The following is a 24,450-nucleotide window of genomic DNA, read 5'->3' on the forward strand; positions in this document are numbered from 1 at the left end:
AATAATCCTGTTGATCTATAAATTTCCTTAGAGCTGTCATGCACAGTTTAGTGACGAGAGTTATTGCCATTTCGACTTTATACAGGAAAATGTAAATTTTAATAATTATGAATTATATATTAATAGTAACCTCTAATTCTCCTTTGTGTTTTTTTTTTTTTTTTTTTTTTAGCTATGTAGAATTATTCCCCAGTGAAAACAAGTCCATGGAGTAACCAGTGATATCGTTGGCTAAGTTAAAACTCTACAATCTTACTGTAAATATTTACTTCTGTCGCCTCGATTAGGCAAGTATTTATGGCTTCACTTGACATAGTTTTCATCGATGATCACGACTGTCTTACCGAACAGACCATAACAAACCCTTGCAACGTGGCACTGGGAACCTTTGCTGGACAGCTTTAAATGGGACGAGCAGATGAGTCTCCTGTACACTTCCCTTCCATCACCCTAGCTATAATGGTAAGCTGCAGTCTTTTTAACGTTTGTTAAGGGCTTCTCCTCGCACTTATCGTGTATGCAATTGTCCGAATGCCTTAGAAAATTTACTATCATATATTTAAAATTTTGTATGTGTATGCTCTCGATGCTCATTTGCAACTGCATAAAAAATGTTGACTCTTCTAGTTAGAAATGGTTCTCTGTGTTTAGCCAGAGTGATTTTCATAGATGTTATGCAATGTTACCACTTGATTAATAAAATCTATTAAAATGCTTAACAAACTTTAAGTTTTATGTAATCTTTTGGTATATATAATTAAAAAAATTTTGCAAAAAAGTAATCTTATCCAAAAAAAACTCCATTAGGATTTCTCTGTTGATAATGGAAGCGTGTTAAAATTAGTTCACACACATTAAGGGAGCTTGCATTAGGTTAAGAAAGAGAATAGGACCAGGAAGGTCATGATCACGGTAAACAGAATACTCAGAGGAGCCAATATAGTGGAATTTAACCCGAATGCCTGAATTGCTGCTAGAGGGATACAGGGGACACAGATAGCAATGAAAGATTCAGTTGAGCCATAAAGTCGTCAGAAAGTACATTTTTAATTTTGGAGTTGTTAGTAAACGGCAAATTGGATGAAATATATGAAAAAAAAATACAATAGCAAATTTTCAAAATTACACATGAGACTTCATATAAATACATAGCTGTATCAGTGTTCAATATGTTCAATGAACCTTTCTGAAAATAGATACGTAATAAAACACGTGAGAATCCAGACAGGAAATAAACTATATAAGTTTTCGGTACATCTAAGGAATTTTCTGTGATACCTACTCTAATACAGGACACGAGAGCTCATGCAGGAAAGACAACACATCAGTGATCAGTTTGTCTAAAAAAAATCACAAGCAAAAATTGGGTATTAAAGAATAAAAGCTCACACAGGAGAAAACCCACATTTGTTTTCTGCTTATCCAAGAAATTTTCTGAAACATCATCTCAAACATAGCCCGTGAGAGCTCATGCAGGAGAAAAACCATAAGGTTTAAGGACAAGGCTGAGATTTCGTCAGTAATGAAATTATATTCTCAAGCTTTTATGTCGTTTGACCTACAAAGTTTATAAGATAAACAAAGAAAATCAATAACAAACACAAGATTCTTACATTTACCTTTAGTTAAATAATAGTTCCCACTCAGTTTCTTCCAGCAAATGGCGATGTTACCTTTTAATCTGAAACTTAGAAAGTCAGGTTGCTATGATCTATATAATTATGACAAAATCTTTAGACACAAATAACCCGCACATAGGAGAGAGGGTCTTAGGACGACGTTTCGGTCCTACTTGAACCATTTACATTCACATTGTGTATTGTTCCAGTCACTGTAATGTGCCTTTTTGTTATTAAAATCTTTGGGTTTATACCATGAAATTAAAGTACGTAGGATTTACAGTGAATTTTGTTTATACATTTTTCGAGAAATTCGAAGTCAGTTTTTCAAAATATATGAAGCAAGTATTATTGGCTGAAGGAAAAGCGAGAGGAGTGTGTGTTGTGTGAAACATCTATCTTACTGTAATAAAGTTGGTAGAATTACCGACAATATGTAAAGTAAAAGGACACAAGTGCAACTAATGTGACATTTATTGTGGCAACGTTTCGCTCTCCAGGGGCTTTATCAAGCCATTACAAACAATAGGATAGGATAGGATAGGACTCACAGGTAAAGTACCCACGAGGGGCGAGGGGCAAGTGGGGACAGTGCGAAGAATAGACGGTGAGAGGAATGTCTTGAGTCGAAGAGAGAAGAGTCAGGACTAGACCCAACTGCTAAGCCACAATAACGATAACAAAAGACGATGTAGATACAACAGGAGCTCTGCAGGCACTGACTGCAACTTGCTGGACGAAAAATTGCTGCATCTTGATGTTGATTGGCGGCTGGCAGGAGCTGGAGGAGTGGTCAAGGGAGGCAAGCTTCTTGATTGGTCAGGTGTCTTTTATATGTGTGTCTGGAGTTACTTCGTTTCTTTCGTGAAGGAGGCATTCCTTATGTTGTGCATTTTTTGGATGGAAACGATCTGTAGTCTTGTAATCTTAGGTCGAAATGCTGGGTTGGCTAGTAACTGGTCAAAGGTCATCTGGAGAGTAGTGATGGAGCAGTGGGATCCTTTACGGTTTGTAAACTTGACTCTACTGTCGATTATTTTCTTGTACAAAGTGTCGACATCCATGTTAGGTTCTTGGTCAGGAGTCGTATAAAAAGTTATATCTTTCCAGTGCAGGTATTGATCTTGATGTTGGTCTTCTATATTAATACGTCGAGAGATAGCTGGAGAGGTTTTTGTTGGTGGTTGCCGCATTGAAGGTTCTTTCAATGTTGGTGTCTCTGCTAGAGAGTGTGTAGAAGACTGCGGGAGAATCGTGGCTTCTGATTGGTCCATATGAGTAGTGGTGGGTGGAGGTGAAGAAGGTACGCCGCCACGACGAGCCAATCGACGAGCAATAGGCGATCGACGAATAGGAGGCCTTGTTGGAGTGACGTCACTAGGTGTTGGTGGTGTTGGAGCTGCTGATGCAGAAGTGTTGATTAGGTCTTTGGTGAATTTTAGTATTTCTTCCGAAGGTGGAGATGCTGGGAATATAAATGATGGCATATTATTTAGTGCAAATAACTCGTTGATGGTAGAGTTAAAAGATCCAGGTACAGCCATATTCTGCATGTGAGCGTATAGTAGACAGTAGTGGATCTTGGTTACGTCACAAGCTGGAGGAGTGATGATGGTGGAGGCTGGCTGAGTAGTAGCTTGAAGTAATTTCGTAGTATTAGCTTGGATCTTTGCAATTGCTGCATACGTTGGTGTGTTGCTAGTAGGTTTTTTCTTTGCTGCTTCTTGTGTTTTCTTCACAATATCCTTACGTGTAGGACATTTTGCTGCCAGTGTATGGTGGTCGTTGCTCTTACAGTTTAAGCACGATGGTTGTGGTGGAGTAGCAATGGTGCAGGAACTGAAGGTGTGTCCCTCACTACCACATGTAGTGCAGAACTTCTTGTCTTTTACTGGACATGCTTTGGTGGTGTGATGGTAAGAATAACAGTACCAGCAGTGTTGGATGTACTGATATCTTTCTGCTTCGATGTAAGTTGGACTGATGAAGTAGTAATAAACAGCAAGACCTTCGTTCAGAGCAGTGGCAGCCATGTTAACGTCAGTGAAGGTGACCTTGAGCATGGACGATGCATTCGGGATTTTTGTGATGCTGTCAACAGTAGCCCATGTATTTTGCGTCTCGATGGATGTCTTGAGTTCTGCAGGTGATTGAGACGTCAGAATCTTGTCTAGTTTCTTAAGGAATACTGATTTCCTGGCCTTGAGGGCAGGAGATGACATAACAGTAAACCCTTGAGCAGTGAGTGTAGTGGTGGCATCTGTAGTGAGTAGCTTCTCTGCTTCAGCATCATCGTGACACACAACAATGAATGCTTCTTTCAGAGACAAAATGGTGTTGAATTTAACTTTCAGTGTTCCTTGAACAACAGTAGCAAGAGCAATCTTCGTTGAATCATCAACGGTACCACTTGTTGGCTTGATCTTGACACGATTTGCGTAGCTCATCGTGCAAGTCAAGGTGAAGACAACGCTGGTAAAGGTTCCCCTCCCCAACGGGGATCGTAGGGAGACTGAGTAAGTAAGGAGAGCTGCTATGACCTGCCAGGGCAAGAGTCAAGAGCAGAATGTGTTGTCCAATACATGGACACAGAGAGTATATAAAGGCTCAGAGTGAGGTGAATACTAGTGAGGTACCATTTCGATGTTCACTAGTGGTAGTAGTAGTAGTAGTAGTAGTGGTAGTGACAAAAGTAATGGTACCTCACTAGTATTCACCTCACTCTGAGCCTTTATATACTCTCTGTGTCCATGTATTGTTTGTAATGGCTTGATAAAGCACCTGGAGAGAGAAACGTTGCCACAATAAATGTCACATTAGTTGCACTTGTGTCCGTTTACTTTACATCTATCTTACTGGCACTTCTCCAGTGCCTGCTGGCCTGCATGTCTGCGTTTCTCTACTTATTAACATTGCTAGATTTTTTTTTTTTTTTTTTTTGGGGGGGGGCAAAATTTTTGTGGGAAAACCGAAATGTAAAACCATAGTTTATTGCCTAGGGAAAACATAAACCAAACAAGTGTTAGATCAGTGATTAAGTGGCTCATAATGGGTAAAGAAATTATCCTAAAAGCTGATTGAAATCGAATGTTCATTTGAACGCTATTTCATTTAACAATTACAGTAAAAACAGAAAATTAAGTAGTACACGAGAAGTTATAATGGAAATCAATGTCATGTATGTGAATGAAGAGTGTTGATGATAAGTATCCACTAATAATATAAAGAAGATTTAGTTTACCAAATGATGAATATTTATTCATGCAAAAAGGTCATAAATACCTCCTAACTTGGTTAGCTACTGATCGTTATGAACATTAACAAGGAAAAGCAAAGAATATAGAATTAGTAAGCGACAAGCAATTAAAGTTTTTTTTATCGAAGTTTAGTTCAGTTTAACGTGTTTATTATGCACCCCATACCCATCCTGTGGGCGGTAGTCACCCCATACCCATTCTGTGGGCGGTAGTCACCCCATACCCATCCTGTGGGCGGTAGTCACCCCATACCCATCCTGTGGGCGGTAGTTACCCCATACCCATCCTGTGGGCGGTAGTCACCCCATACCCATCCTGTGAGCGGTTATTTCTTGAGTAGCTTTAGGTAGATGTCGTTTTGATAAGGACCTGCCTCGTATGGGCCAGTAGGCCTTCTGCAGTGTTCCTACATTCTTATGTTCTTATGTTCTTATGATTTCTTGCTTGCACAAAATAATGGCACTATTGTCTGTGGAAATAAGACAAATTAGACACTGGCTAAATGAAAGAATATGAACACAAGAATGTTCAACACACAGGGAACAAAACAAAAATACACAATTGCTGGGAAGAAAGAAAAAAAAATTATAACAGACAACACTGAGTTGTGATGCAGAATATGAGGTGAAAAAATTACTGAAATACTTCACTGGAATACTGAGAACACAAGGTGATTCTGAAGTGTAAATACAAGTTCTATACTGCTCATATGTTGCACACACAACAAAGGAAAAACACTAAGTACTTACTTCAAGTGTATAAAAAGATACACAACACAACAGACATAAGATAATGCACGCAAATTAACACTGAATTAAGAAGATTAAAAGAAATTAATGCAATCAGTACATGATAAACACAGAGTCTGATCGAGAGTCACTGAATGTCACTAAGAAAAAAAAATCACTGGAAACACAAAAGAAATGTCTCAACACTCGCAAATGTCTCTATGGAAAAAAAAAAATATTATCGCTGTAACGACTTGGTGAAGAATGAGGTTGATGGTAGTGGAGAGTAGAGGATTGTTTATGTCGACTTGCTGCTGTCCTCTGCACAGGTGGTCGTAGAATTGCACTTACATCGAAGAATGACACACACAGGAGGCTTTTTAACGGTGGCACGAAACACACTCTAGCTCTTGACCCCCTATGTGGTCCTTAAAATATGGTGCTACAACCCTTAGTACTTCACCAAAACACTGAAGAAGTTAGGTGAGTGGGTAATGGCTGAGTGAGGCGTCTGAGGCCGCGTGGTGAGTGTAGTTGGGTTTGTGGGTTAGCAGGGCTAAGACCGGCAATGGTGAGACACACGTGGTCGTGAGTGGTTGGGCATATGGGTTGAACGGCGTAAGCCTCACTGAGAACAGCCACACTGCCGCGAAGATATTCTAAGCCGACTGGCTTAAAACAAACCCACGAAATACTACAACACCACAAGGATGAAAAAAAGAGCACTCAGGATGGCTTGGAGCTTGAATCACAAGCGATGAAGACTACTCACGTGGCTTACTTGAGTACTGGGGTAAGACACCTGGGTTAGTTGCTAGCTGGCTTATCTTAACCCTTCACACAGAATAGCTTGATAACTTCACACGATGAGCACAACAGAGGTGGAAGCTGGCTTGGCAGGCAAAGGAATTGGATGAAGTAGACTAGGCTCGACTGGGCTTCCTCACCACAGAGTGGAAGCTGGCTTATTTTGCAAACTCGGGTCAACCCCTCGGGAGTGATGCAAATAAGCAGAAAAACACTAATACAAAGAGACTGACCAGTGAATAATGTAGAAGCTGGTAGGAGCTTGGGCGAGTAGCTGACTTGAGGTAGCTGGCTGGCGTTAATCTTCTCGGTAGGCCTACTGGGGACACGAAATGGCCGTCTTGCTGATCGAAAGAAATCTCCGTACATCGGCGTAATTATCAATTTTACTCCCACACCGCTGCCACCATTTTATAATAGGGGTTCTTAAATGGAGATATTGAGGGTTGAAGGTAGACACACTTGTTGGATGGTAACGATATATTGTCAGACTGAGGTGATGAGGAATGGAGCCCAGCCTTGCCGTGTTCTTGTCTGGATGGTCTGCCGCCGAGTGAGAGGGAGGCAGAGGTACGAGCCTACACATGCGCATCCCGTGACGTCACACAAAGTCACAGGCCTACAAGGGATCTCCTATCTAAAGCACATGGATGATACTAATATGCTATGCAATATAACACAGGGATCAGCAACTATGCTGACAGACGGGAGTCACCCCATACCCATCCTGTGGGCGGTAGTCACCCCTTACCCATCCTGTGGGCGGTAGTCACCCCTTACCCATCCTGTGGGCAGTAGTCACCCCAAACCCATCCTGTGGGCGGTAGTCACCCCATACCCATCCTGTGCGCGGTAGTCACCCCATACCCATCCTGTGGACGGTAGTAACCCCATACCCATCCTGTGGGCGGTAGCCACCCCATACCCATCCTGTGGGCCGTAGTCACCCCATACCCATCCTGTGGGCGGTAGCCACCCCATACCCATACTGTGGGCGGTAGTTTACCCATACCCGTCCTGTGGGCGGTAGCCACCCCATACCCATCCTGTGGGCGGTAGCCACCTCATACCCATCATGTAGGCTGTATTCACCCCATATCCATCCTGTGGGCGGTAGTCACCCCATATCCATCCTGTGGGCGGTAGTCACCCCATACCCATCCTGTGGGTGGTAGTCACCCCATACCCATCCTGTGGGAGGTAGTCACCCCATACCCATCCTGTGGGCGGTAGTCACCCCATACCCATCCTGTGGGCGGTAGTCACCCCATACCCATCCTGTGGGCGGTAGTCACCCCATACCCATCCTGTGGGCGGTAGTCACCCCATACCCATCCTGTAGGCGGTAGTCACCCCATACCCATCCTGTGGGCGGTAGTCACCCCATACCCATTCTGTGGGGGGTAGTCACCCCATACCCATCCTGTGGGCGGTAGTCACCCCATACCCATCCTGTGAGCGGTAGTCACCCCATACCCATCCTGTGGGCGGTAGTCACCCCATACCCATCCTGTGGGCGGTAGTCACCCCATACCCATCCTGTGAGCGGTAGTCACCCCATACCCATCCTGTGGGCGGTAGACACCCTATACCCATCCTGTGGATGGTAGTCACCCCATACCCATCGTGTGGGCGGTAGTCACCCCATACCCATCCTGTGGGCGGTAGTCACCTCATACCCATCCTGTGGACGGTAGTCACCCCAAACCCATCCTGTGGGCGGTAGTCACCCCATACACATCCTGTGGGCGGTAGCCACCCCATACCCATCCTGTGGGCGGTAGCCACCCGATACAAATCCTGTGGGCGGTAGTCACTCCATTCCCATCCTGTGGGCGGTAGCCACCGCATACCCATCCTGTGGGCGGTAGCCACCCCATACCCATCCTGTGGGCGGTAGTCACCCCATACCCATCCTGTGGGCGGTAGTCACCCCATACCCATCCTGTGGGAGGTAGTCACCCCATACCCATCCTGTGGGCGGTAGTCACCCCATACCCATCCTGTGGGCGGTAGTCACCCCATACCCATCCTGTGGGCGGTAGTCACCCCATACCCATCCTGTGGGCGGTAGTCACCCCATACCCATCCTGTAGGCGGTAGTCACCCCATACCCATCCTGTGGGCGGTAGTCACCCCATACCCATTCTGTGGGGGGTAGTCACCCCATACCCATCCTGTGGGCGGTAGTCACCCCATACCCATCCTGTGAGCGGTAGTCACCCCATACCCATCCTGTGGGCGGTAGTCACCCCATACCCATCCTGTGGGCGGTAGTCACCCCATACCCATCCTGTGAGCGGTAGTCACCCCATACCCATCCTGTGGGCGGTAGACACCCTATACCCATCCTGTGGATGGTAGTCACCCCATACCCATCGTGTGGGCGGTAGTCACCCCATACCCATCCTGTGGGCGGTAGTCACCTCATACCCATCCTGTGGACGGTAGTCACCCCAAACCCATCCTGTGGGCGGTAGTCACCCCATACACATCCTGTGGGCGGTAGCCACCCCATACCCATCCTGTGGGCGGTAGCCACCCGATACAAATCCTGTGGGCGGTAGTCACTCCATTCCCATCCTGTGGGCGGTAGCCACCGCATACCCATCCTGTGGGCGGTAGCCACCCCATACCCATCCTGTGGGCGGTAGTCACCCCATACCCATCCTGTGGGCGGTAGTCACCCCATACCCATCCTGTGGGCGGTAGTCACCCCATACCCATCCTGTGGACGGTAGTCACCCCATACCCATTCTGTGGGCGGTAGTCACCCCATACCCATCCTGTGGGCGGTAGTCACCCCATACCCATCCTGTGGACGGTAGTCACCCCATACCCATTCTGTGGGCGGTAGTCACCCCATACCCATCCTGTGGGCGGTAGTCACCCCATACCCATCCTGTGGGCGGTAGTTACCCCAGACCCATCCTGTGGGCGGTAGTCACCCCATACCCATCCTGTGGGCGGTAGTTACCCCATACCCATCCTGTGGGCGGTAGTCACCCCATACCCATCCTGTGGGCGGTAGTCACCCCATACCCATCCTGTGGGCGGTAGTCACCCCATACCCATCCTGTGAGCGGTTATTTCTTGAGTAGCTCACAGGAGTTATTTCTTGAGTAGCTTTAGGTAGATGTCGTTTTGATAAGGACCTGCCTCGTATGGGCCAGTAGGCCTTCTGAAGTGTTCCTACATTCTTATGTTCTTATGTTCTTATGATTTCTTGCTTGCACAAAATAATGGCACTATTGTCTGTGGAAATAAGACAAATTAGACACTGGCTAAATGAAAGAATATGAACACAAGAATGTTCAACACACAGGGAACAAAACAAAAATACACAATTGCTGGGAAGAAAGAAAAAAAAATTATAACAGACAACACTGAGTTGTGATGCAGAATATGAGGTGAAAAAATTACTGAAATATTTCACTGGAATACTGAGAACACAAGGTGATTCTGAAGTGTAAATACAAGTTCTATACTGCTCATATGCTGCACACACAACAAAGGAAAAACACTAACTACTTACTTCAAGTGTATAAAAAGATACACAACACAACAGACATAAGATAATGCACGCAAATTAACACTGAATTAAGAAGATTAAAAGAAATTAATGCAATCAGTACATGATAAACACAGAGTCTGATCGAGAGTCACTGAATGTCACTAAGAAAAAAAAATCACTGGAAACACAAAAGAAATGTCTCAACACTCGCAAATGTCTCTATGGAAAAAAAAAATATTATCGCTGTAACGACTTGGTGAAGAATGAGGTTGATGGTAGTGGAGAGTAGAGGATTGTTTATGTCGACTTGCTGCTGTCCTCTGCACAGGTGGTCGTAGAATTGCACTTACATCGAAGAATGACACACACAGGAGGCTTTTTAACGGTGGCACGAAACACACTCTAGCTCTTGACCCCCTATGTGGTCCTTAAAATATGGTGCTACAACCCTTAGTACTTCACCAAAACACTGAAGAAGTTAGGTGAGTGGGTAATGGCTGAGTGAGGCGTCTGAGGCCGCGTGGTGAGTGTAGTTGGGTTTGTGGGTTAGCAGGGCTAAGACCGGCAATGGTGAGACACACGTGGTCGTGAGTGGTTGGGCATATGGGTTGAACGGCGTAAGCCTCACTGAGAACAGCCACACTGCCGCGAAGATATTCTAAGCCGACTGGCTTAAAACAAACCCACGAAATACTACAACACCACAAGGATGAAAAAAAGAGCACTCAGGATGGCTTGGAGCTTGAATCACAAGCGATGAAGACTACTCACGTGGCTTACTTGAGTACTGGGGTAAGACACCTGGGTTAGTTGCTAGCTGGCTTATCTTAACCCTTCACACAGAATAGCTTGATAACTTCACACGATGAGCACAACAGAGGTGGAAGCTGGCTTGGCAGGCAAAGGAATTGGATGAAGTAGACTAGGCTCGACTGGGCTTCCTCACCACAGAGTGGAAGCTGGCTTATTTTGCAAACTCGGGTCAACCCCTCGGGAGTGATGCAAATAAGCAGAAAAACACTAATACAAAGAGACTGACCAGTGAATAATGTAGAAGCTGGTAGGAGCTTGGGCGAGTAGCTGACTTGAGGTAGCTGGCTGGCGTTAATCTTCTCGGTAGGCCTACTGGGGACACGAAATGGCCGTCTTGCTGATCGAAAGAAATCTCCGTACATCGGCGTAATTATCAATTTTACTCCCACACCGCTGCCACCATTTTATCATAGGGGTTCTTAAATGGAGATATTGAGGGTTGAAGGTAGACACACTTGTTGGATGGTAACGATATATTGTCAGACTGAGGTGATGAGGAATGGAGCCCAGCCTTGCCGTGTTCTTGTCTGGATGGTCTGCCGCCGAGTGAGGGAGGCAGAGGTACGAGCCTACACATGCGCATCCCGTGAAGTCACACAAAGTCACAGGCCTACAAGGGATCTCCTATCTAAAGCACATGGATGATACTAATATGCTATGCAATATAACACAGGGATCAGCAACTATGCTGACAGACGGGAGTCACCCCATACCCATCCTGTGGGCGGTAGTCACCCCTTACCCATCCTGTGGGCGGTAGTCACCCCTTACCCATCCTGTGGGCAGTAGTCACCCCAAACCCATCCTGTGGGCGGTAGTCACCCCATACCCATCCTGTGCGCGGTAGTCACCCCATACCCATCCTGTGGACGGTAGTAACCCCATACCCATCCTGTGGGCGGTAGCCACCCCATACCCATCCTGTGGGCCGTAGTCACCCCATACCCATCCTGTGGGCGGTAGCCACCCCATACCCATACTGTGGGCGGTAGTTTACCCATACCCGTCCTGTGGGCGGTAGCCACCCCATACCCATCCTGTGGGCGGTAGCCACCTCATACCCATCATGTAGGCTGTATTCACCCCATATCCATCCTGTGGGCGGTAGTCACCCCATATCCATCCTGTGGGCGGTAGTCACCCCATACCCATCCTGTGGGTGGTAGTCACCCCATACCCATCCTGTGGGAGGTAGTCACCCCATACCCATCCTGTGGGCGGTAGTCACCCCATACCCATCCTGTGGGCGGTAGTCACCCCATACCCATCCTGTGGGCGGTAGTCACCCCATACCCATCCTGTGGGCGGTAGTCACCCCATACCCATCCTGTGGGAGGTAGTCACCCCATACCCATCCTGTGGGCGGTAGTCACCCCATACCCATCCTGTGGGCGGTAGTCACCCCATACCCATCCTGTGGGCGGTAGTCACCCCATACCCATCCTGTGGGCGGTAGTCACCCCATACCCATCCTGTGGGCGGTAGTCACCCCATACCCATCCTGTGGGCCGTAGTCACCCCATACCCATCCTGTGGGCGGTAGCCACCCCATACCCATACTGTGGGCGGTAGTCACCCCATACCCGTCCTGTGGGCGGTAGCCACCCCATACCCATCGTGTGGGCGGTAGCCACCTCATACCCATCATGTAGGCTGAATTCACCCCATATCCATCCTGTGGGCGGTAGTCACCCCATATCCATCCTGTGGGTGGTAGTCACCCCATACCCATCCTGTGGGTGGTAGTCACCCCATACCCATCCTGTGGGCGGTAGTCACCCCATACCCATCCTGTGGGCGGTAGTCACCCCATACCCATCCTGTGGGCGGTAGTCACCCCATACCCATCCTGTGGGCGGTAGTCACCCCATACCCATCCTGTGGGCGGTATTCACCCCATACCCATCCTGTGGGCGGTAGTCACCCCATACCCATCCTGTGGGCGGTAGTCACCCCATACCCATTCTGTGGGGGGTAGTCACCCCATACCCATCCTGTGGGTGGAAGTCACCCCATATCCATCCTGAGAGCGGTAGTCACCCCATACCCATCCTGTGGGCGGTAGTCACCCCATACCCATCCTGTGAGCGGTAGTCACCCCATACGCATCCTGTGGGCGGTAGTCACCCCATACCCATCCTGTGAGCGGTAGTCACCCCATACCCATCCTGTGGGCGGTAGACACCCTATACCCATCCTGTGGACGGTAGTCACCCCATACCCATCGTGTGGGCGGTAGTCACCCCATACCCATCCTGTGGGCGGTAGTCACCCCATACCCATCCTGTGGACGGTAGTCACCCCATACCCATCCTGTGGGCGGTAGTCACCCCATACACATCCTGTGGGCGGTAGCCACCCCATTCCCATCCTGTGGGCGGTAGCCACCCCATACCCATCCTGTGGGCGGTAGCCACCCGATACCCATCCTGTGGGCGGTAGTCACTCCATTCCCATCCTGTGGGCGGTAGCCACCGCATACCCATCCTGTGGGCGGTAGCCACCCCATACCCATCCTGTGGGCGGTAGTCACCCCATACCCATCCTGTGGGCGGTAGTCACCCCATACCCATCCTGTGGGCGGTAGTCACCCAATACCCATCCTGTGGGCGGTAGTCACCCCATACCCATCCTGTAGGCGGTAGTCACCCCATACCCATCTTGTGGGCGGTAGTCACTCCATACCCATCCTGTGGGCCGTAGTCACCCCATACCCATCCTGTGGGCGGTAGCCACCCCATACCCATACTGTGGGCGGTAGTCACCCCATACCCGTCCTGTGGGCGGTAGCCACCCATACCCATCCTGTGGGCGGTAGCCACCCCATACCCATCCTGTGGGCGGTAGTCACCCCACACCCATCCTGTGGGCGGTAGTCACCCCATACCCATCCTGTGTGCGGTAGCCACCCCATACCCATCCTGTGGACGGTAGTCACCCCATACCCATCCTGTGGGCGGTAGTTACCCCATACCCATCCTGTGGACGGTAGTCACCCCATACCCATCCTGTGGGCGGTAGTCAACCCATACACATCCTGTGGGCGGTAGCCACCCAATACCCATTCTGTGGGCGGTAGCGACCCCATACCTATCCTGTGGGCGGTAGCCACCCGATACCCATCCTGTGGGCGGTAGTCACCCCATACCCATCCTGTGGGCGGTAGCCACCGCATACCCATCCTGTGGGCGGTAGTCACCCCATACCCATCCTGTGGGCGGTAGTCACCCCATACCCATCCTGTGGGCGGTAGTAACCCCATACCCATCCTGTGGGCGGTAGTCACCCCATACCCATCCTGTAGGCGGTAGCCACCCCATACCCATCCTGTGGGCGGTAGTCACCCCATACCCATCCTGTGGGGGGTAGTCACCCCATACCCATCCTGTGGGCGGTAGTAACCCCATACCCATCCTGTGGGCGGTAGTCACCCATACCCATCCTGTAGGCGGTAGTCACCCCATACCCATCTTGTGGGCGGTAGTCACCCCATACCCATTCTGTGGGCCGTAGTCACCCCATACCCATCCTGTGGGCGGTAGCCACCCCATACCCATACTGTGGGCGGTAGTCACCCCATACCCGTCCTGTGGGCGGTAGCCACCCATACCCATCCTGTGGGCGGTAGCCACCCCATACCCATCCTGTAGGCGGTAGTCACCCCATATCCATCCTGTGGGCGGTAGTCAGCCCATACCCATCCTGTGGGCGGTAGTCACCCCATACCCATCCTGTGGGCGGTAGTCACCCCATACCCATCCTGTGGACGGTAGTCACCCCATACCCATCCTGTGGGCGGTAGTCACCCCATACACATCCTGTGGGCGGTAGCCACCCCATACCCATCCTGTGGGCGGTAGCCACCCCATTCCCATCCTGTGGGAGGAAGCCACCCGATACCCATCCTGTGGGCGGTAGTCACCCCATACCCATCCTGTGGGCGGTAGCCACCGCATACCTATCCTGTGGGCGGTAGCCACCCCATACCCATCCTGTGGGCGGTAGTCACCCCATACTCATCCTGTGGGCGGTAGTCACTCTATACCCATCCTGTGGGCGGTAGTCACCCCATACCCATCCTGTGGGCGGTAGTCACCCCATACCCATCCTGTGGGCGGTAGTCACCCCATACCGATCTTGTGGGCGGTAGTCACCCCATACCCATGCTGTGGGCCGTAGTCACCCCATACCCATCCTGTGGGCGGTAGCCACCCCATACCCATACTGTGGGCAGTAGTCACCCCATACCCATCCTTTGGGCGGTAGTCACCCATACCCATACTGTGGGCGGTAGCGACCCCATACCCATCCTGTGGGCGGTAGTCACCCCATACCCATCCTGTGGGCGGTAGTCTCCCCATACCCATCTTGTGGGCGGTAGTCACCCCATACCCATCCTGTGGGCGGTAGCCACCCCATACCCATACTGTAGGCGGTAGTCACCCCATACCCGTCCTGTGGGCGGTAGCCACCCATACCCATCCTGTGGGCGGTAGCCACCCCATACCCATCCTGTAGGCGGTAGTCACCCCATATCCATCCTGTGGGCGGTAGTCACCCCATACCCATCCTGTGGGCGGTAGTCACCCCATACCCATCCTGTGGGCGGTAGTCACCCCATACCCATCCTGTGTGCGGTAGGCACCCCATACCCATCCTGTGGGCGGTAGTCACCCCATACCCATCATGTGGACGTTAGTCACCCCATACCCATCCTGTGGGCGGTAGTCACCCCATACCCGTCCTGTGGGCGGTAGCCACCCATACCCATCCTGTGGGCGGTAGCCACCCCATACCCATCCTGTAGGCGGTAGTCACCCTATATCCATCCTGTGGGCGGTAGTCAGCCCATACCCATCCTGTGGGCGGTAGTCACCCCATACCCATCCTGTGGGCGGTAGTCACCCCATACCCATCCTGTGGACGGTAGTCACCCCATACCCATCCTGTGGGCGGTAGTCACCCCATACACATCCTGTGGGCGGTAGCCACCCCATACCCATCCTGTGGGCGGTAGCCACCCCATTCCCATCCTGTGGGCGGAAGCCACCCGATACCCATCCTGTGGGCGGTAGTCACCCCATACCCATCCTGTGGGCGGTAGCCACCGCATACCTATCCTGTGGGCGGTAGCCACCCCATACCCATCCTGTGGGCGGTAGTCACCCCATACTCATCCTGTGGGCGGTAGTCACTCTATACCCATCCTGTGGGCGGTAGTCACCCCATACCCATCCTGTGGGCGGTAGTCACCCCATACCCATCCTGTAGGCGGTAGTCACCCCATACCCATCTTGTGGGCGGTAGTCACCCCATACCCATCCTGTGGGCCGTAGTCACCCCATACCCATCCTGTGGGCGGTAGCCACCCCATACCCATACTGTGGGCAGTAGTCACCCCATACCCATCCTTTGGGCGGTAGCCACCCATACCCATCCTGTGGGCGGTAGCCACCCCATACCCATCCTGTAGGCGGTAGTCACCCCATATCCATCCTGTGGGCGGTAGTCTCCCCATACCCATCTTGTGGGCGGTAGTCACCCCATACCCATCCTGTGGGCGGTAGCCACCCCATACCCATACTGTAGGCGGTAGTCACCCCATACCCGTCCTGTGGGCGGTAGCCACCCATACCCATCCTGTGGGCGGTAGCCACCCCATACCCATCCTGTAGGCGGTAGTCACCCCATATCCATCCTGTGGGCGGTAGTCACCCCATACCCATCCTGTGGGCGGTAGTCACCCCATACCCATCCTGTGGGCGGTAGTCACCTCATACCCATCCTGTGTGCGGCAGCCACCCCATACCCATCCTGTGGGCGGTAGTCACCCCATACCCATCCTGTGGACGATAGTCACCCCATACCCATCCTGTGGGCGGTAGTCACCCCATACCCATCCTGTGGGCGGTAGCCACCCCATACCCATCCTGTGGGCGGTAGCCACCCCATACCCATCCTGTGGGCGGTAGCCACCCCATACCCATCCTGTGGGCGGTAGCCACCCCATACCCATCCTGTGGGCGGTAGCTACCCCATACCCATCCTGTGGGCGGTAGCCACCCCATACCCATCCTGTGGGCGGTAGTCAAAAGATTACAGAGGTACATAATTGGTCCAGGGACTGGACTCCAAAGTTTTGATAGCTGAGTAAGCTACAGAGATAATGAACTCACAATTACAAAGGTAATGAACTCACAATTTACAAAGGTAATGAACTCACAATTACAAAGGTAATGAACTCACATTTTACAAAGGTAATGAACTCACAATTACAAAGGTAATGAACTCACAATTACAAAGGTAATGAACTCACAATTTACAAAGGTAATGAACTCACAATTACAAAGGTAATGAACTCACAATTTACAAAGGTAATGAACTCCAGGTCGGTCTGGTCACAATCATGAAAAGTTACGAAGGTATTTACAGATTACAGAGGTACGTAATGGGTCCAGGGACTGGGCCCCCAAAGTTTTGATAGCTGAACTAGGTACAAGGGTAATGAGCTCACAAGTTACAAAGGTAATGAATTCTGTAAGAATGGTTACTTACGTTTATACATGGCTACAATCATGAACAAATTATAGTGTAATGAGCAATTCACACTTCCACACCCGGTCACAACTGTAATGAGTTATTGGTGCAAATATTGATTGTTGAGACACACACACACACACACACACACACACACACACACACACACACACACACACACACACACACACACACACACACACACACACACACACACACACACACACACACACACACTCACACACACACACACACACACACACACACACACACACACACAGGGGTGGGTTGATTGCATCTTCTTGGACTGCAAGAAGGCCTTTGACAAAGTTCCTCACAAGAGATTAGTGCAGAAGCTAGAGCATCAGGCGCATATAACAGGAAGGGCACTGCAATGGATCAGAGAATACCTGACAGGGAGGCAACAACGAGTCATGGTACGTAATGATGTATCACAGTGGGCACCTGTGACGAGCGGGGTCCCACAGGGGTCGGTCCTAGGACCAGTGCTATTTTTGGTATATGTGAACGACATGACGGAAGGGTTAGACTCAGAAGTGTCCCTGTTTGCAGATGATGTGAAGTTAATGAGGAGAATTAAATCTGATGAGGACCAGGCAGGACTTCAAAGAGACCTGGACAGACTGGACACCTGGTCCAGCAAATGGCTTCTCGAATTTAATCCTGCCAAATGCAAAGTCATGAAGATAGGGGAAGGGCACAGAAGACCACAGACAGAGTATAGGCTAGGTGGCCAAAGACTGCAAACCTCACTCAAGGAGAAAGATCTTGGGGTGAGTATAACACCGAGCATGTCTCCGGAAGCACACATCAATCAGATAACTGCTGCAGCATATGGGCGCCTGGCAAACCTGAGAACAGCATTCCGATACCTTAGTAAGGAATCATTCAAGACACTGTACACCGTGTATGTCAGGCCCATACTGGAGTATGCAGCACCTGTTTGGAACCCGCACTTGATAAAGCACGTCAAGAAACTAGAGAAAGTACAAAGGTTTGCAACAAGGTTAGTTCCAGAGCTAAGGGGAATGTCCTATGAAGAAAGATTAAGGGAAATCGGCCTGACGACACTGGAGGACAGGAGGGTCAGGGGAGACATGATAACGACATATAAAATACTGCGTGGAATAGACAAGGTGGACAAGGACAGGATGTTCCAGGGAGGGGACACAGAAACAAGAGGCCACAATTGGAAGTTGAAGACACAAATGAGTCAGAGAGATAGTAGGAAGTATTTCTTCAGTCATAGAGTTGTAAGGCAGTGGAATAGCCTAGAAAATGACGTAGTGGAGGCAGGAACCATACACAGTTTTAAGACGAGGTTTGATAAAGCTCATGGAGCGGGGAGAGAGAGGGCCTAGTAGTAACCGGTGAAGAGGCGGGGCCAGGAGCTAGGACTCGACCCCTGCAACCACAAATAGGTGAGTACAAATAGGTGAGTACAAGCACACACACACACACACACACACACACACACACACACACACACACACACACACACACACACACACACACACACACACAAACACACAAACACACACAAACACACACAGGCACACACTCACATACACACACACACACACACACACACATACAGGCGGGGCCAGTAGCTATGAATCGACCGCTGCAACCACAAATAGGTGAGTACAAATAGGTGAGTACCAGAGCTTAGTATCGACCCCTGCAACCACAATTAGGTGAGTACACACACACACACACACACACACACACACACACACACACACACACACACACACACACACACACACACACACACACACACACACACACACACACACACATACACATACACACACACGTGGTAATTAATGCTTTATTTACAGCTAGCAAAGTCAGGATATTTCTCCAGAATGGTCTGTAATATACCACTGTGGCTAAAATACTTTGCCATTTCTTGAACATTTCTGAGTGAGTTGTCTCTAAATTCATTAATTTTATCACACTCCAGTACATAATGACGCAAGGTGTGACAATAGTCCATCTAGCAAAGTTTACATTTCGTTTGGTCTACATCTGGTGGTGATGATTTAATTAACCTGCCAAAGATACTTGTAACCCAGCAGGAGCCGGGCGGTAGTGACATCCAAGAGTCTGCTTAGTTTGTTGGATGCACCATAGACATGTGGCTCCTCCTGCATGATAGAATGATGATAGATGGACTGACTTGTGTCAATCTCCCTAAGTCTTAAGTCAATAAAATTCAGTTGAAGATCTTTTCGTATTATTGTTCTCAAACTACTACCTGATAAGCCAAGATTGTAATCTACTCCCTCTTTGAAAGCGTACAGCTTAGCTAATTTATCAGTTCTATCATGCATTCGAAGACCAATGTGAGATGGAATCCACAGCATTTGCACTCTGACTCCACTGTCCACAATCTTACCATACTTGTGTCTGGCTTCTGACACAAGCATGCCACAATTTATGCTTAATGAGTTGAGAGCATTTATGGGTGACAGAGAATCAGTTACAATTAAACTGTCAATCTTAGATACATGGATGCATTTCAGTGCAAGGAGTATGGCAAACAGTTCTGTCTGAAGGGTAGAGGCCCGATTATTGATGCGTGCTCCAATTTCTTTAAGAGAGCCATCACTCTGTACGACAACAGCAGCGCTACCAGCTGCACCAGTGGATTGGTGAACAGAACCATCAACGTAAATAATTTGCAAGTGTGTGCTGTGTGACTAAGTTATTAATACAGCTTAAGGCATCATGTTTGGCTTCAAGGCGAAGTTTTGGTTGTGATTTAAGAAGTAGTTTGGGGGGAAATGGAAGAATGGTAGTTTGGAATGGGGCAATATCCCATGAAGCATAGAAGTGCCGCTGTTGCCTTACTTGATATAGATCATGTATCTGATTCATGCGGAGGTCGGTTCCAGTTTTATCGAAGTTGGTGATTATTGTAAAATTCGAAGAAGATATTTTTATTCTGGAACATTTAAATTACTAACTACCTTAAAGAAAACGAGGACAACAGTTGCACACAGAAATCACAGCATCGTAAGTAATTGTGAAGTTTCTAGTAGAAAAGTCAAATTGTGAAGTAACATCGCTGAAGTAAGTACTTTGATAGGAAAAGAATATTCTCATAGAATTTTATATCTCTCTGTATATTCTCTAAAATTTTATTTTATTTCTGTTCTAATGATCGAGGCTTGCTATTTGATAGTGTTTAAATAGATTGCGACCTTGATGACTCTAGGGTAGTCGAAAAATCTTTAACTTGCCTAGGTTTGGTGAGATTAATAAACAGTTGAAACAGTTACATAATAAATTATAATATTTAGGTGTTAATAGAACTATACTGAATGGTTCAATAGGTGCGCTACAGTCTTCCTTTTGTATTAGGTATTAATGTTTGGACTCTTTTCAATTATCTGATAATCAAAGGTATTTTGTGTATTTTATTCACCTCACAAATGAATGCTCAGTTTACTTAATCCCCCACACTAGACATAAGACTAATATTGTTTGACTGGCCAACATTAATGTGTAGCTAGTACAATCGTACTAACTCATGTCTCTTTCTCCCTTGCGTCCCCGTAATGCTCAGCGCACGGGTGTGGTCCTGGTGGTCCTGGTGGCCCTGGTGGCCCTGGCGGCCGGAAGATACCAGATCAGCGGCCCTGACCACGCTCCAGAAAATGCTACTACTGGTGATGCTCACTATGCAACACAACGAGGACTTTCCGGAGACAGACAAGAGCGCCTCGTGGTTGCAGTAATTGATCCTGAATCTCCAGATGACCATAGATATTCATTTAATACCGGTGGCGATTCTAGTTTTGGATTCGGGGGCGCATACGGTGATGGCTCAGACAATGACATATACGGTGGTTCTGATGGGAGCAAAGGAGGCACTACTAGTAGAAGTAGTGGTTCTGGTCAAGGTTATGGTGTTGGTTCTGGTGTTGACTTGGGCATAGGCTCTGAAGGAGGGTTCGGTTGGGATGCTGGGACTGGTAATGGCTTCAGTGGCGGTTCTCGTGAGGCATTTGCTGTAAGCGAAATGGAAGCAACTGACACAGGAATGGAGGTTGACAGTGGAGTAGAACTTGCCACAGGTTTTGAAAGTCGCAGTGGAAGGGATACTGGAATTAAATTTGAAACTGGATTTGGCACCGGAGAAGAAACTGACAATAGTGCAGGTAGCGGTTTTGGGATGCGATATAACAGAGTAGAAAGTGACATTAAAGGTGAGGGAGGAACTGAAAGTGATACTGCAATGGGAATTGGTCAAAGACTAAGAAGTGACAGAGATACGGGAAGTGGTTTTGGAATTGGAATTGGTCAAGGATTAGGAAGTGACAGTGGTATGGGAAGTGGCTTTGGGATGGGAATTGGTCAAGGATTAGGAGGTGACAATGGTGTGGGAAGTGGCTTGGGAATGGGAATTGGCCAAGGTTTAGGAAGTGACAGTGGTGTTGGAAGTGGTTTTGGAATGGGAACTGGTCAAGGATTAGGAGGTGACAATGGTGTGAGAAATGGTTTTGGAATGGGAATTGGCCAAGGTTTAGGAAGTGACAGTGGTGTTGAAGGTTTTGGAGTGGGAATTGGTCAAGGATCAGGAAGTAACACTGGTGTCGGAAGTGGCTTAGGAATGGGAATTGATCAAGGATTAGGAAGTGGCAGTGGTGTTGGAAGTGGTTTTGGAATGGGAACTGGTCAAGGATTAGGAGGTGTCAATGGTGTGGGAAGTGGTTTGGGAATGGGAATTAGCCAAGGTTTAGGAAGTGACAGTGGTGTTGGAAGTGGTTTTGGAATGGGAATTGGTCAAGGTTTAGGAAGTAACAATGGTGTGGGAAGTGGGTCTGGACTGGGAATCAGCAAAGGAATAGAAAGTGAGAGTGGTGTGGGAAGTGGCTTAGGGATGGGAATTGGTCAAGGATTAGGGATTGGCAGTGCAAGAGATGGCGGGACAGGAAGTGGTTTTGGAATGGGAATCGGCAAAGGAATAGGAAGTGACGGTGGTGTCGGAAGTGGCATAGGGATGGGAATTGGTCAAGGATTAGGGAGTGGAAGTGCAAGAGAGGGTGGGGCAGGAAGTGGTTTTGGAATGGGAACCGGCAAAGGAATAGGAAGTGACAGTGGTGTGGGAAGTGGTTCTGGAATGGGAATTCGTCAAGGATCATCAAGTGACAGTGGTTTTGGAAATGGTTTTGAAAAAGGAATTGGTCAAGGATCAGGAAGTAACACTGGTGTCGGAAGTGGCTTAGGAATGGGAATTGGTCAAGGATTGGGAAGTGGCAGTGGTGTGGAAAGTGGCTTAGGAATGGGAATTGATCAAGGATTAGGAAGTGACATTGGTGGGATAAAGGGCTTTGGAATGGGAATTGGTCAAGGATTAGGAAGTGGCAGTGGTGTGGGAAGTGGTTTTGGAATGGGAATCGGCAAAGGAATAGGAAGTGACAGTGGTCTGGGAAGTGGCTCTGGAATAGGAAGTGGCAGTGGTGTAGGAAGTGGTTTTGGAATGGGAATTGGTCAAGGATTGGGAAGTGGCAGTGGTGTGGGAAGTGGCACTGGAAAGAAAAAATGCAAGGGTAAGGCAAGTGGTTTAGGGATGGGAATTGGCACTGGAATTGGAAGTGACAGTGGTATGGGAAGTGGTTTTGGAATGGGAATCGGTAAAGGAATGGGAAGTGACAGTGGTGGGGGAAGTGGTTTTGGAATGGGAATCGGTAAAGGAATAGGAAGTGACAGTGGTATGGGAAGTGGTTTTGGAATGGGAATCGGCAAAGGAATAGGAAGTGGCAGTGGTGTGGGAAGTGGTTTTGGAATGGGAATTGGCCAAGGATTAGGAAGTGACAGTGGGGCAGGAAGTGGTTTCGGACTGGGAATTGGTCAAGGTTCAGGAAGCGACAGTGGTGTGGGAAGTGGCTTAGAAATAGGAATTGATCAAAATTTAGGAAGTGGTAGTGGTGTGGAAAGTGGTTTTGGAATGGGAATTGGTCGAGGATTAGGAAGTGACAGTGGTTTTGGAAGTGGTTTAGGAATGGGAATTGGTCAAAGTTCAGAAAGTGACAGTGGTGTGAGAACTGGTTCTGGAATGGGAATTGGTGAAGGCTTAGGAAGTAATACTGCAACAGGAAGTGGTTTTGGAATGGGGATTGGTCAGGGAATAGGTAGTGGGTTGGGAATTGAAAATGGAAAAGAGAGAGGCAGTGTGAGTCAAGGAGTAAATAGCCTCGATGCAAGTACAAACACACACGTTCCAGCCATCAGTGGAGGAGAAACAGCAGGAGAGTTTGGTGGTGCAGGAGTATTTGGTGGAGAAGGAGGATCCGTAAGAGGATACAATAGTGGTGGAGGATTAGGAGGAGGATTTGGAGGTGGAGTAGGATCAGGGGGAGGATTTGGTGGAGAAGGAGGATCAGTGGGAGGATTTAATAGCGGTGAAGAATCAGGAGGAAGAGGATTTGGAGGTGGAGGACGACCAGAAGGATTTTTTAGTGGTGGAAGATCAGCAGGAAGATTTGGTAGTGGAGGAGGATCAGCAGGAGGATTTGGTGCTAACGAAGAATCAGCAGGAGGATTTGGTGGTAATGAAGGATCAGGAGGAGGATTTGGTGGTGGAGGAGGATCAGGAAGAGGATCAACAGGAGGATTTGATGCTAATGAAGGATTAGGAGCATTTGGTGGAAGAGGAGGATCAGGAGGAGGATTTGGTAGTGGAGGAGGATTTGGTAGTGGAGGAGGATTTGGTAGTGGAGGAGGATCAGGAAGAGGATCAACAGGAGGATTTGATGGTAACGAAGGATTAGGTGCGTTTGGTGGAAGAGGAGGATCAGGAGGAGGATATGGTGGTGGGGGAGGATCAGGAGGGGGATATGGTGGTAGAGGAGGATCAGGAGGAGGATATGGTGGTGGAGGAGGATATGGTGGTGGAGGAGCACATGATGGTGGAGGAGGATATGGTGGTGGAGGAGGATATGGTGGTGGAGTAGGATATGGTGATGCAGGAGCCGACGTTTAATCAAGAATTCCTTTGTTCGGCTGACCACTAAAGAGACGACAAGCACTGTTTCACAGGTAAGAGAAATATATACATACATATATATATATATATATATATATATATATATATATATATATATATATATATATATATATATATATATATATATATATAT

The 24,450-nt window shown here is 48.4% G+C and overlaps 1 protein-coding gene across 1 annotated transcript in view; it reads left to right on the top strand.

The window, feature by feature from the left end:
- The first annotated feature begins 319 nt into the window (after window positions 1–319).
- The window catches only part of LOC128691634 (putative per-hexamer repeat protein 5), a 39,285-nt gene continuing 15,154 nt past the window's right edge, over window positions 320–24,450 (top strand). The window contains exons 1-2 of the mRNA XM_053780471.2: window positions 320–462; window positions 20,874–24,349. Of these exons, the coding sequence (XP_053636446.2) occupies window positions 406–462; window positions 20,874–24,293 (3,477 nt within the window). The 5' untranslated portion in view covers window positions 320–405 and the 3' untranslated portion in view covers window positions 24,294–24,349. The remainder of the gene's footprint in view (window positions 463–20,873; window positions 24,350–24,450) is intronic.

The sequence above is a fragment of the Cherax quadricarinatus genome, chromosome 26 (assembly GCF_038502225.1).
Source record: "Cherax quadricarinatus isolate ZL_2023a chromosome 26, ASM3850222v1, whole genome shotgun sequence".
Classification (NCBI taxonomy): domain Eukaryota; kingdom Metazoa; phylum Arthropoda; class Malacostraca; order Decapoda; family Parastacidae; genus Cherax; species Cherax quadricarinatus.